Below are 13,580 nucleotides of genomic sequence, written 5' to 3' on the forward strand. Positions count from 1 at the left end.
CACGCACCGGCTGCGCGCTGTACTTGCTCAAGTCATAGTCTTCAGCAATCTCCTCACTATACAACTGCGGACCCTTCAGAAGCACTATCTCCGATTGTAGTTTGTAATTCGGCTTGTACTCACGGGCCGCTTTTATTTTTTTATAAAAGCCTTCTATCGTATATTTAATAAACTGGTGTGAATGGTTTGCGAATCTTTTAAGTTTTTTGATACAAAATTCAACCTTTGCGGTCCAGTCGTGTATATTTGTTATTTCTGGTTCAAGATCATCTTTATTTCGCCCATTAAAGAGACAGTACATGTGCTTCACAATGGCATTTTCTAGTTCTTCGTCATTCAACTTGCCCATGTATTTATCTATTTGTATTTTCAATGTATCTGGGCTACTAGCCAAGCAGTAAACTAATCCCCTGTGACCTGAAAACATCAATGCATGTTTTTTTTACTAAGAATTTGAAGTCATATTTTTAATCTTAAACATATTTTTGTGTTCATCAACATAATATCAATTATTTATTATGCAAATAAAAAAATCATGTAAAAATAGATTATAAATTTATCTCATCGCCAAAAATAGAAATATCATACCTTCTTTTTCTATCAACGATGCCAATTCTAAAGCCACATTGACGCCAAAAGAGAAACCCAGTAAATAAAATTTTGTTTTTAATTGAAAATTTTCTTTGATATTCTGAAAAATAAAATTTGTGTCCATTTAAATATATCACAATTTTACTTTTTGGACCTCCACTCGATCCTGCAAAGGCGGCAACACATAGAATAAGATATGTGACTTGTAATTTTAACACTAAATTCCATATAAAATCTTGCCCAAAATAATTTTCAAAATCCGGCAAAATATTAACAAGTTATATTATTCAAATCTGGTGAAAGCAGTAAGCGTCACTTAATAGAAAAGAGATGCAATATATTGTTCAGATTTTTTGAGAGTCAGCTATAGTTCATTAATTTTAATTTTTCCCTCGTTAAATTAAAAATTATTAAAAGAATATCGTCATGTTTTAGTTTAAAGATATCAAGTTTTCTTTATACAATCTTACATTGAAAATGCGTTGAGCCATTTCAGATATATTGTCCTCCTGAAACTCTAATCCTGTTTGGAAGGTTACAGCCTTTATTTTAAGTCGACTGCACATCAATGTAAACACTTCATAATGCCCTTCGAAACCCGGCATCATAAAGAGATAGGTGCCCGATGGATCTACTTCTACGTCCTGAAACTTAAAAAAAAACTTTTTTAACTGCAATAAAATGATGTAATAATCTCAGTGTATGATCACATTGTAATTTCCAACAATTAATACCTATACAAAGCTAAAAATACTCTGCATCATCTCACACACAATCAGTAGGGAAACATTGTTATTAATTCTGAAGTTAGTATAAAAATACCTGCCTTATAAATTCTGTTCAATTACGAGCGAAAATTATCTACAAAGAGATGTTTAGCGCTTAAGTAACATAAATATTATGTGATAGTTCTTTACTTGTAATTGCGTCACCTGTTGGTGCTGAGACACTATAAGTAAAATTTTCATTTCGGTGTACATTATCTCGTTATTAGCCTTCAATTTGGCTCGAGTTAGGAAATTGCTTTTCTCGCAATTTTTTAACCTTAATAATAGCTACTAGACGAGATCAGTTGAGGTAACGTACCTCGCTTGAGTTATAATCACTGTATGACGAAGGCATCACCACGATAGTTTCAGACGCTCTAATTTCATCAGGCCCCACATATGAGAAGAGTGCATCCAGACCAGTCTTCACCTCCGTCTTGCTATCTTTGTCACCGAGCATCAATAAACTGCGAACAGATATTTTCAATGCTACGTTACAAAGTTAATAAAGTATTCCAAGAGATGGTGAGTTATTTTCAATTCACTTAACCTTATTTCTTCTCATTCACTATTCCTATATTTACTCCATTACATTTTAATTCTTATATTAATATACTATTAAGAGACTCCTTGCTTAATTGATCTATTTTAATAACTGAATGATGGATTGAGCAAGTCATTGGCCTGACTTGGTCCCTAGAATAAAATAGTTTTTTTTACATGTAGAGATTATTGTTTACGACTCCCAAAATTGCAAGTTAGAAATGATTTAAGGTGCTGGATTACATGTGAAACCTTGAGACTTTGAGTTTTATGTTTCTTAATTACCTCTTCACTCATAATAACTCCTAGTTATTACAGTGTTCTTTATACGATAACGAAATTATATTTGTAACCTCACATTTCGCAAATTGGATAAAAAATTACAAGACGGTTTGTTTATTATAACCAGACCACCTGACGATCTGAAGAACACTCTCAGATGCGATTCCTAACTACAGAGATGGATGACGTACGATAGTAAATTTAGTTCTTACTTTTGAATTGTCATTTGTTGTAAATATTCGACAGGGTAATTTCTTCCATACATCGAGTATATAAGAGCGTTTATTTCGTGGAATAGTAAATTGTTTAAACCTAAGCTTATCAAAGCTATATTATCATCGTATGTATCAATATTTTGTATACCTGGAAAAATGTTAATTATTTCATTAAAAATATCTTTCCTTCTTTCCACCTTGCATTATACCAACATAGTGCCAAGGTTCACTTTCTTGATTTCATGCATCCGATTTTGAGCATCCTCCGCACTGCCATTAATATTATATGTTCAATCATACATTTTATTAAAAAAAATATATAGTATTTTAAAGTCACAAAAAATTGTTAAACTAAATTATAATTCAAAAATACATGTGTGAATGGGGCTACTACATGACTAGGTTAGTCCAAGTGCATACTATTATCTCATAGACAATCAACTAAGGGCAGATTGCTGTTACGTTTCGAAAGGTACATGAGAATTCCCGGAACCAAAAGCATTCCTTTTCCTCTCCTAATCGTCTTCTGGTAATGTGTTGCGTTGATCAGTTAGTAGTTAACATGATATAAAATATAACTTACCAAGAATGTTTAACAATTGTTGTTCAAAATTTATAGAAAATGGCTCGTTAGTCAGTGTGAATGTAGCGTCTTCATTATTTTCAATAGCAAATTCTAATGACATGAACATTGTCGAAAGATTTTTACAACTTGTATTTATTAAGAAATTTTCAATGTTTTCCGCTTGCTGCAATAAAAGTCAAATCGGAATAAACAACATAATATTGATGTGACGATATCCATAAGCTTATTATTATTAAAAGAGTGCTTGGAATGTGTCACTAGAATAGTGTAGCTTGGATAAGAAGTTGAAAAATATATTTGTTTAAATTAAAATACTCATATATTTATTTACCTCTACTTTTAGTCTAATTTCAAAGATGATTGCTGACAGTCCCCTTTGTCTTCGAAGTTGACAAATATTCTTACTTTTGAATAAAATGCGTTCATTTGTCTGATCTGGTGACGTGAAGGCGATGACTATAAACGACCTAAGAGCAACACATTAATACACACTTATAATGAATGTACAGATGGAAGCACGAGTGGTGAGCACACCTGTGATTGGTCAGTTTGATGTCCAATGTGCTAATGTTTCTAGCGATTAGTTCTTTAGTAAATTCTCGTTGTCTATTGACTTACACGTTTGTATATATGCGAAATCCCCCCCCCCCCCCCTCTTATCTCACTGTTCAGAGGTGATCATGACTTATACCACTTACTGTATAAATAATCTATCTATACTTATAATAAATCTGTAGAGAGGTCAATTCTGTACATGAAATATATTTCCAAAATAACTATCAGGGGGTGATTAGGGATCGATACTGATGCCAAAAATGCAATAGGGGACCGGACAAATTTTCAGAAGGTGTTTTAAATTGATCATTGTGGATATAAATAGCCAAGAAAAATAGTATTTTGCACAAATAAAGCTTAAAAAGTACATAAAACCATGCCTAAATGTTAAATAGCTATAATTCCCGCGCAAACGCTACATTATGTCATTTCGTCTCGTGTGACGTCATACGTGGATAAAGCAACTTGACAAGTCTTGTCTTTTGAACAGTGATTCAATAATGCCAGATTAGGGTTATTTACCCTAGATTTAGGGTAAAACTGAATCAGCAGGGTATTTTTTTTATGGTAATTTTTGGGGTAATTCTACGAGTTAAGGTATTAAAGCTATTGTTTCACGGTATTGTAATAAATATTGAGCTTAGAGAAAGATGTTTCCTACAAAAATTGTAGGCCATGAAACAATTATAATTTTTATTCAATACAATTTTCGTGTACAGCTAGTTGTTCCTAATAAAATGAGATAATTAAATTAATAATTATTGAAGTGGAAGTCAAGAAAGAAGTGGCGTCTGCATAGATAAGGATATAGAAAAAAAAAGTACCGAATTATTTATGATTGGTTTAAGGGTAAAATTTTTAATTCCAAATAATCCTGGGGTAAAGAGATTTTATGATCTGGCAACAAGACTCTCGGGCAATCTCAGGTTACTGTGTAACAACCAGAATTCTATATAAATAAATATTCTATTCCATATCATGTGGCAGCTAAAACATTAATAAATACATCTCATAACCATAACCTCCCTGGGTGTACAAATGATTTAATTAATTGAAATATTCATCGATTTATTTTAAACCGAAACACTATTTTTTATTTACTTACATCAAAGTGATCCTCACAAAACTAAATCGGTGAGTCTGCAGACATTCCGTCGTAGGTTCGTCTTGCTAACTGCAACCACTTTATTCGTATATCTGCTTTTCGTGGTACATCAATAAATAATTTGTTTGGTAAAGATATAGAAGTATTATTACATTCAGGTACGACGCACCAACGATATTTTTTGCGGTCCATTATGATTAACGATTAAACAATCTGTAAACGTTAAGCTGGAAGATAGTAACAACGTCCCGTATAAATTAATATTAATTATTAGAGCAGTTCTGTGTCAAAAAACACCTTTAAAGCATTAAAATAACACAACGCGGTATGACATTTTACCCACGTGTGACGTCATGCGCCGTGATTGGTGTTTCATTTGCCGTAAAGAATAGACTAAAAATATTATAATTATTGTATTTTATTTATTGATTTAAAAATACAAATCACAACTCTTTTACAAAAACAAATATGAGATAATATTTTTAATATTACAAACTTTACTTTAAACTGAATTTCAGATTTTTTGGTAATACCTGTCCGGTCCCCTATTAGTAAAATTTTTGTGTGTCTGTCTGTCTGTCTGTATAACCGTTATAGAAACAAAAACTACTCGACGGATTTTAACGAACCTTGGTACAATTATTTTTCATACTCCTGAGCTGGTTATAGTATACTTTTCATCACGCTACAATTAATAGGAGTAGAGCAGTGAAGGGAAATGTTGGGAAAATGGGAGAGAAGTTACTCCATTTTTTGAGCTTCCGTCGCGTGTGCAACCTTAATGGTTAAAGCTACACAGAAATAATGTATGACGGAAATGTTCTCCTTAAAATTATATAAAAAATATCCCACGACAGCATATGTCTATCTTTTATGGTTGACTCACAATAACACGTGTAACTCCCGATAGCTTAGCAGTTCGAAGCTTTCTCATTATATTTGTCTACTCTTACGTTTATAACACTCTCAGTCATCCCTAATTAAAAAAGTTAACATTATTAAATATTCCATAAAAAAGAATCATAGAAATCGGTATAGAAACACCAAAGCTATACATGAAATACGCTAATAATAAGCCATCACGCGTGAATACTGAATCATGCTATATGCTTCCTTCGATTTCACCAGGATCCCATCATCAGACCCTGACCGGACAATCGGACCACCTGCATACCACCATACATTAAAAAACATCCCGACAAATTGAGCACCTCGTCCATTTTTGAAGTCCGAAATCCACGCGGGCGAAGCTGCGGGCGGAAGCTAGTTTTTCAAATTATGTATAATGTAAACATTTTGAAAAGTTATACCTTAGTTCAGGACATAATTTACTCGACACTTCATTAACATTGTGAACAATAGATACTTCTGGGTCAACAGAATCATCTTTGCAGTTATTTATTTTCTTAAAATGTTCATAACTTTGTTTCATAACTTGTTCTACTATAAATATTCCGTGAACTGGCCCGTTGACTTTTGATTTTTCGAAAAAGGCGTTACAAACTTTCTCATCGAGTAGATCGTCTGAATATATTGATACAGACACGCCACAAGTATTCCATGAACTGAAAATATGAATTAATTCGTTAAGAATTAGTAGATAAATTTTTGATCCAACTAGAATCTCAATAAAGCAACGTAAAAATTAAGTAGCTGTTTTAGCACACACATATACTGACGGCTTTTATCCCCGAAGGGGTAGGCAAGGGCGCAAATGATGCATTCATTTTCCTCCATGTATATTCCGTGCAATGATGTGAGGGGGTGAGCCTACCAACATTTCAGGCAAAAATTCCAGACTCTAGGCTGATACTAAGCAAAAAAACCAATGAGTCGAAAAACCAATGACCGACACGGGGATCAAACTATAGACCTCAGTAATGCAATAGTGCCGTAACGCAACTACGCCACTTAGGCAGTCTTTTTGTGGCGTAAAATAATTTTTTTCCCGCATCGCTCGCATGTCCATACTCTCCTTATATATCTACGCTATTTTAAATACAATATTGCAAAATGATACTTATGAGCAGAAGCTAACAAATGGCTGCAAAAGTTATAAACAGCTATTTAGGTCATGCTTAAAAATTATGCTTCACAAAAATGTACTCAGATGTGAACCGGTAATCTTACTGTAATTTATATTGTAGATATCCAGATCGTGTCTTGCAATGCAGAACCACATATTTTGCCCCTTTATTAATAAGTCTATCAACAACTTCTATTCCTAAATCAGTTGCGTCACTGATGACTATTTGCGTCCCTTTTGAATATGTTATTCTGAAAGAAAAGATATTGTCCAAATTATATTGAATATTGTTCCCATATATATTTGTACGAAACATAATTTTGAATATAATATTATTTTATCAATGAATGTATAAATGTACGTTCATATTTTAGTTTAAACGTAGTGTACCATATTACAAATGATTCTCCCAGATTATACATAGACTGGAAATCAATAAATCTGAAACCATACAAATGTACTGTCACTGGGAAACAGTTATAAACCACGAAAAGGTTATTTTACATAACAACTAGGGGTCGCAAACCGGTATCCCGGATTTCGAAAATACCGGAATACCGGACCAAATTCAGAACTTCAAAATACCGGTATTGATTTTACAAAAACCGGGATATTCGATATTTTCGGTATTTTATAAAAATAAAATTCAGCACAAAATGTGTGTATAATTATTAATTTCTCGAGTTTTTAATCGCAAAAATTTAAGCTGCTTGCAATTTCATTTATTCGTATAGGCGTATATTCTATAAAGAGCGAGCAAAATACATGGCTTATGGCTATATTGTTACTTTTGTTTTGTTCTAAACACAGTGGTGTTAACTGTTAATTGTTATTTTTATTAGAATTTATTAGAAATATTTTCTATTCTTTAAAATCTCATTCCTTTTAAAGTCTCCTCATTATTCATAGACGTTATTTATCTAAGGACGGAGCATTGCTGTGATAACAAGTCTGTTTCTCAGTGCTGACGGCAGCCTTCGCAGTGCGTAGACGTAGGGCCGTTGTGATTGGCTAATATTGTGATACAACTTAAATCTAGTTGGCTGTCAGATAACCAAAGCTGAACAAACAGCAAGCTGTCAGATAAACAAAGCTGAGAAACATAACAGGGGGAATAGATGTAAAATACAACCTGTTTAAAAGCCTTGAGCTGCCTACAATAATGGCCTGGTATTTCATGGCAATTTCGCGGGGTTTACCGAAAGGCCGAAATTGTCGGATCAATTTTTGATATAAGTCAAGTCCTTATTTACCCTATCTACAAATGCGGACACACAATCGACTTGCTCCTGAGGATAAATTTGCAAGTCATCAGCATACACATGGTACGCACATTGAAGATTTTTGTTAAGAGGTTTATGAAGATACAGAACAATAATGGGGAGGGTATGCCACCTTGAGGGACGCCATAGTCTATATCACTCCAGTTAGATGAAGAATCACCAACTGTTGGCGTCCCTGAAGATATGACGAGAACCAATTCAGTGCCTTGGGCTAGATCACAAGGTGGGAGAGGTTTGCAAGAAGAATGTCGTGACTGACTGTATTGAAGGCGTTGGAAAAATCAACCAAAGCCAAAACAGTGACATTGGATTCCTCCATGCCCGCCCTAATATCGCCAGTCACTTTGAGGAGGTCAGTAATAGTGCTATGGCCAGGCCTGAAGCCAGACTGGAGTGGGCACAGTAGGATGTTTCGGTGCATATGCTCAGACAGTTGCTTGTGAGCACAGGCCTCGAGCACTTTCAAGAGAAAAAGAGAATGGATATGGGACGGAAATGCTTAGCAAGTGATGTGGGTTAGGGATTCTAGAAAGAGGGATAGCAATAGCTCTTCGCCACAAAGACGGAAAGATATCAGTCCTGAGGGAGGCGTTAATGATATGGGACATGATTAGTAGATTTTGGTCCAGGATAGGGATTGTCATGCGACGACTGATGTTGTCACAGCCCGTGGCATGGGATTTAATGGACAGGATGACTTTTCTAATTTCACCCAACGGCACAGAAGAAAAATGAAAAGTATTAATGTTAGGCCTGGATAGACCCGCTAAGAAATCCATGGTACGACGCCTAGTTTGGTGATCAATTATGGTAACAGATGTGAAATGTTGATTAATGTCATCCAAACCAATAGTCGCACCGTGGAGATCTATGTTTTTAACTTTACCAATACCCAGAGTTCCGAGGAATCTCCAGATACTGACTGGCGAGGAAGAAGAAATATTACTGAGAATATGTCGGCGTTTACCATCTGGTTACACCGATTCCTTGCAGAATTAAAAAGGCATCAGTTCACCTCCTAACGATCCCTTCTGTACTGGAAAAAAGCCCGATCCCTTCGTCTCATCGAGGAGGACGTTTTAATTTAATTTTCTTTAAAGGGGCATGGGTATCAAAGAGTGAAGTGACAGCGCGGTTAAAAATTGCGACTTTATCGTCAACAGAGGTGGCTGCCAATAGGTGATCCCAGTTAAAGTTAGCAGCGTCTCCTTTCAGCTTATCCGCATCAATGCGACCAAAACTACACAAGTGCAATATCTTAGAGGGGAACTTGGGAGGTTTTAGGGCGTAAGACATGTAGATGAGATAATGGTGAAAGAAGCCAGGAGCGGGAAATTGATCGTGGGAGAAAATAGGGGAAGGAGCAGAATCAAGTGTCGTGACCATCCATATTATGGTGGGTGGCTTGCAGTGGTAGGACATGCAGTTTAGCAGAGTCAAGGACAGTAAGGAGTTTAGGAGATCGGGAAGAGTCGCTGGCAAGGTGATCAGTATTTAAATCACCCATGATGATGTGATGAGCATATTCTAATCCTATAAATTCCAGAACTGTTTTCAGACTGGAGAAGTAATCAAGAGATGGGGGACAGTAAGTAACATCCAGTAAAGTTTTCACTCTCTTGACCCAAACCTCAAGAAACAGAAATTTCGCATAAGCAGAATAAGAAGCATAGGAAGATATTACAGTTTTATATTTCAGGTCGCTACGTAAATATATAGCGACTCCGCCCCCTCTCCTGTCAACTCGATCATTTCTAATCAAAATGAAACCAGGGAAGGGTAGAAGGAAGGTAAGGAGATTTGAGCCAGCCCTCAGAAATCAGAACGGCATGAACGTTGGCTTACGAAAATAATCTCTTTTCATTCAGCCTTTAACTAACCAGTAACTGTCATTAAAATTTTACATTTAATTACTAACTTAAATAATAATAAGTTAACGTTAATACTAACGTATATTTCCTATTTTTCTAATATTTCTTCAAATACCGGAAATACCGAAAATACCGGAATACCGGAATTTATTTTAGGTCAATACCGAAAATACCGGTTTTGAAAAATGGTCCGGTATTGCGACCCCTAATAACAACGTTCAATTGAAATAGACTAAATGTTTATTTCATGAAAAGTCTTTTATATTAATTATAATTCTTTTAACACTTCGTAACCCATGGTATAAAATTAGGCTTAATGACACAGGTTTATATTGTATACATACGTCGACAAAGCAATTTGCGGTATTTCTGCATTCTTCATATTGAGAAGCACTCGACCCTTAGACTCACTGGCAGTGAATAGCCGAAAAGCCTTGCTCACTTCTGTGAGTGGGTAAACTACGCGATTGAGAGGTTTTACTATTCCTCGGACAATGCCTTCACTTATTCTGGCTTGAAGAAGCTGAAAGTTTGTGATTTAATTGAGATACTTAAACAGTATATATATGTACATACATACAGTGGATATATGTGGAATGACAAATTAAGAAGGGTATGGGCGTAGCGTAAGAAGGTATGAACATTTGGGGAAAGTGGATGATAGGAGACTGACAAAGAGGATATATAAGATCAATGTGGATGGAAGAGCCTGTAGAGGTCGACTGAACCGAACCATGGAATGTCAGATATCTGATATTCTTAGTAAAGGCCAGGTGAAAAGTGCTCTGAACCGGCGGGTATGCATGAAAAGATTGATGAAGGTGGAGGAACCGAGAAAAGTATATTCGCATCGTGTAAAGTGGCAATCCATAGTCACTGCCTACCCCTGTGGGATAAAAGCGTGAATGTGCGTGTTATAGATTATAATAAGTACTACCCGTGGGAAGCTAGTACATTATGTTACCTACTTCAATCTGACTGAAGTATCACGATGGGTTCATAAAACCTTTTGCAATATAATTATCAAAAAATCATTTATGAGCTAAATGATAAGAAAGAAAATAACTCACTCTCTTTTCTTCCAAATGGTTTGGTCTGAACAAATTGGGTAAGTAAACTAAAATAAAATTCTTGTCTGGTGTCAAATTATTCATTCCAATAACTTTATACTCCGGCACATCAATGATATCTAACAAGTAACCGAAGCTGGCGACACATCGGAAGTATTTCTAAAACATTTTCTTTGTTGGTAAGTATTGTTAATTTTGGATACATCATATTTATTTCGTATTATTTGCCATATACCTCTATCAATACTTCATGTCCACAGTTTACTACAAAATCACATAAAGACCTATCACCGTTGGTTCCAATTACGGATTTGATATCTTTAATACTACAGTCAATCGTGTTTTCTTCTGCAATGAAAGAATAAATATATAGATCTAGAGTCACATACACAGCACTGAATCCACCCCAATTTACTATAGTATCAAGTGAACAATCAAAATGGGGACTCTCATTCCCACTACATAAGTGATACCCAAAATTAACATTTGTGGATCACAAAAATTGAGGATTGTCCCATTAGGTAATATGAAGAATACGTGAAAAATGTGCGGCAAATGCGCCTCAAATATACGTCCACCATTTGCAATTGTTCGCAAAAGGAGCGCACGCTGCGTGATAGCATCTCACGCGCACTCTATCAAGTTGTTTCCTTTTACGTCTCGTTGTAAAGTTACTTTTTATAATGTAACTCGATAATATTATAGCAATTTTCACGAGACACTTTCATATCGGTTTTTCTATCCTATGCTTTTATAAATAATTTACTTTTACTCTGAATTTAAATGTAACAAACCTTTTAGTTTTGGAAAATACTTTAGCAATAATTTCTTCTTCGCGAAATTGGAAACGGTTGTGAATACATTGCAACCAATATCAAGACATACAGATATGAACGCATGACCGAGGGAAGTAGCTCCATCCAGTAACAAAATACTGTGGTTCTTCTTGATCTGACTTCTTATTGTCTGGAATATCATCACAGTAAGTTATATATAGCTAACATATCACACACGATATACAAAGTTAGCGTTGTTGATTGAAGATGAAAAAAGAAACAAAGGATTTAAAGTCATTAACAAATATTATAAAACTTAAAGGCATAAGTGTTTCATGAATAATCCAAAAACAGTTGAAAGTATATTTCTAATATTTCTATTCTAGAATTTTATATGATAAAATGAATGGCTCCGGGTTGTATTTCTGCAAGTGTTGAAACGGCTTTTCCGCGAGAAAAAGGAGTTGGTCTATCTAAATACCTAACATCTAAATTCACTCCACGATTTATATATAGAATTTCTGAGAAACATCTTCACTGAGACCGACCCATACTGATAAATATCTGAACGGTGAATCTCATCACCATTCAAAACAGTTTGCTACCGTGGGCAAATCTTTGTTTCAGAGAGCACAAGGAATCTGTGACGATAAACACCTGGCCGCTGAGCCGCAACATGTCAAGCAAGTACTGCGAGACAACAAGCTCCAAATTCCACGCCGCCGTCACAGAAACCGAGTGAAACCAGCCACAGTTGAACGTGTTCCGGTTGTATTACCATATGTAAGAGGAGTCACCGACAAGATTGGTTACATCCTGAAACGGGCTTCCATAAAAACTTATTTTAAGCCGCCTAAGAAGATTAGTCAATTTTTACCACCTGTCAAGTGTCATATACCTCATCAAGAACCGGGAGTATACAAAATAGATTGCAACTGTGGCGTCTCTTATATCGGGCAAACAAAAAGAAATATAGGGACCCGCGTTAAAGAACATATAGCTGACGTGAAACACCGACGCTCGACGAAGTCTGCAGTCGCAGAACACTCTGAAAGGGGCACCAATCATTATCTGCGACTAAACAAGATATAAATCCTCGCCAAAGAACACCGATTCCTGCCCAGGATGATTCGCGAGGCTATTGAAATTAAAAAACATCCTAATTTCAATAGGGAAGATGGTTGGAAGTTTGCACAAGCCTGGGATCCAGTTCTACATTTAATTAAATCGGAACTCAAAAGACCGGCTGCCAGACTTCAAGACACTGTGAGCTCATTCTGCGCAGATCGGACCACCAACAGCTAAAATTTTAAAAAGTTGTATAATTGTAAAATGTAGGTAGATATTGTAACTTTGACTGCCTCGGTGGCGTAGTTGTATTGCATGTCCGGTACAATAGCGCTCTGAGGTCCTGGGTTCGAATCCCGGGTCGGGCAAAGTGATATTTGGGTTTTTCTGCTCAGTATCAGCCCGGAGTCTGGAATTTGCGCCCGATATGGCGATAGGCTCGCCCCCTATCACATCATGGGACGGAACATACTTGGCGAAAAGTGGGTGCCCTAGTTGCGCCTCTGCATACCCCTTCGGGGATAAAATTCGTGATGTTATGTTTTATTGTAACTTTGACTTTACGGATGAACACCTCAGTCCCCCCTATTTTTTTATATTTTAGTTTTCAGAGAAAACTAAAATATAAAAAAACCGCGATAGAATCCGAAAAGTAGTTTAATTTCAATATCTTCACTAAGTTTATATTGGTAGTATTAATTATAATTAGAAATACCGGTAACGACAATGAAACACGGAAGCTAGCGAATGACTGATTTATTCATTGCAAAACCTAACCTACCCTCCACCGTATGAATATTATGCATATAATACAATAATACAATGATCGGTATAATACCAAA

At 35.6% G+C, this 13,580-nt stretch overlaps 2 protein-coding genes across 2 annotated transcripts; both read right to left on the bottom strand.

Annotated features, from left to right (window-relative positions):
- Positions 1–1,022: 1,022 nt before the first annotated feature.
- Positions 1,023–3,514, bottom strand: LOC119189041. The gene is made up of 5 exons (XM_037437686.1): positions 3,316–3,514; positions 2,982–3,147; positions 2,396–2,546; positions 1,678–1,825; positions 1,023–1,241 (listed from the first exon to the last, which is right to left on the bottom strand). Exons 2-5 carry the CDS (start codon positions 3,088–3,090, stop codon positions 1,023–1,025), a joined length of 627 nt encoding a protein of 208 aa, XP_037293583.1. The 5' UTR covers positions 3,091–3,147; positions 3,316–3,514.
- LOC119189042 (fatty acid synthase-like) lies at positions 3,407–11,985 on the bottom strand. Its single transcript, XM_037437687.1, has 7 exons — positions 11,689–11,985; positions 11,130–11,242; positions 10,895–11,053; positions 10,169–10,347; positions 6,775–6,921; positions 5,955–6,209; positions 3,407–3,419 (listed from the first exon to the last, which is right to left on the bottom strand). Exons 1-7 carry the CDS (start codon positions 11,870–11,872, stop codon positions 3,407–3,409), a joined length of 1,050 nt encoding a protein of 349 aa, XP_037293584.1. The 5' UTR covers positions 11,873–11,985.
- Between the last annotated feature and the right edge of the window lie 1,595 nt (positions 11,986–13,580).

The sequence above is a fragment of the Manduca sexta genome, chromosome 11, assembly GCF_014839805.1.
Source record: "Manduca sexta isolate Smith_Timp_Sample1 chromosome 11, JHU_Msex_v1.0, whole genome shotgun sequence".
Lineage (NCBI taxonomy): Eukaryota > Metazoa > Arthropoda > Insecta > Lepidoptera > Sphingidae > Manduca > Manduca sexta.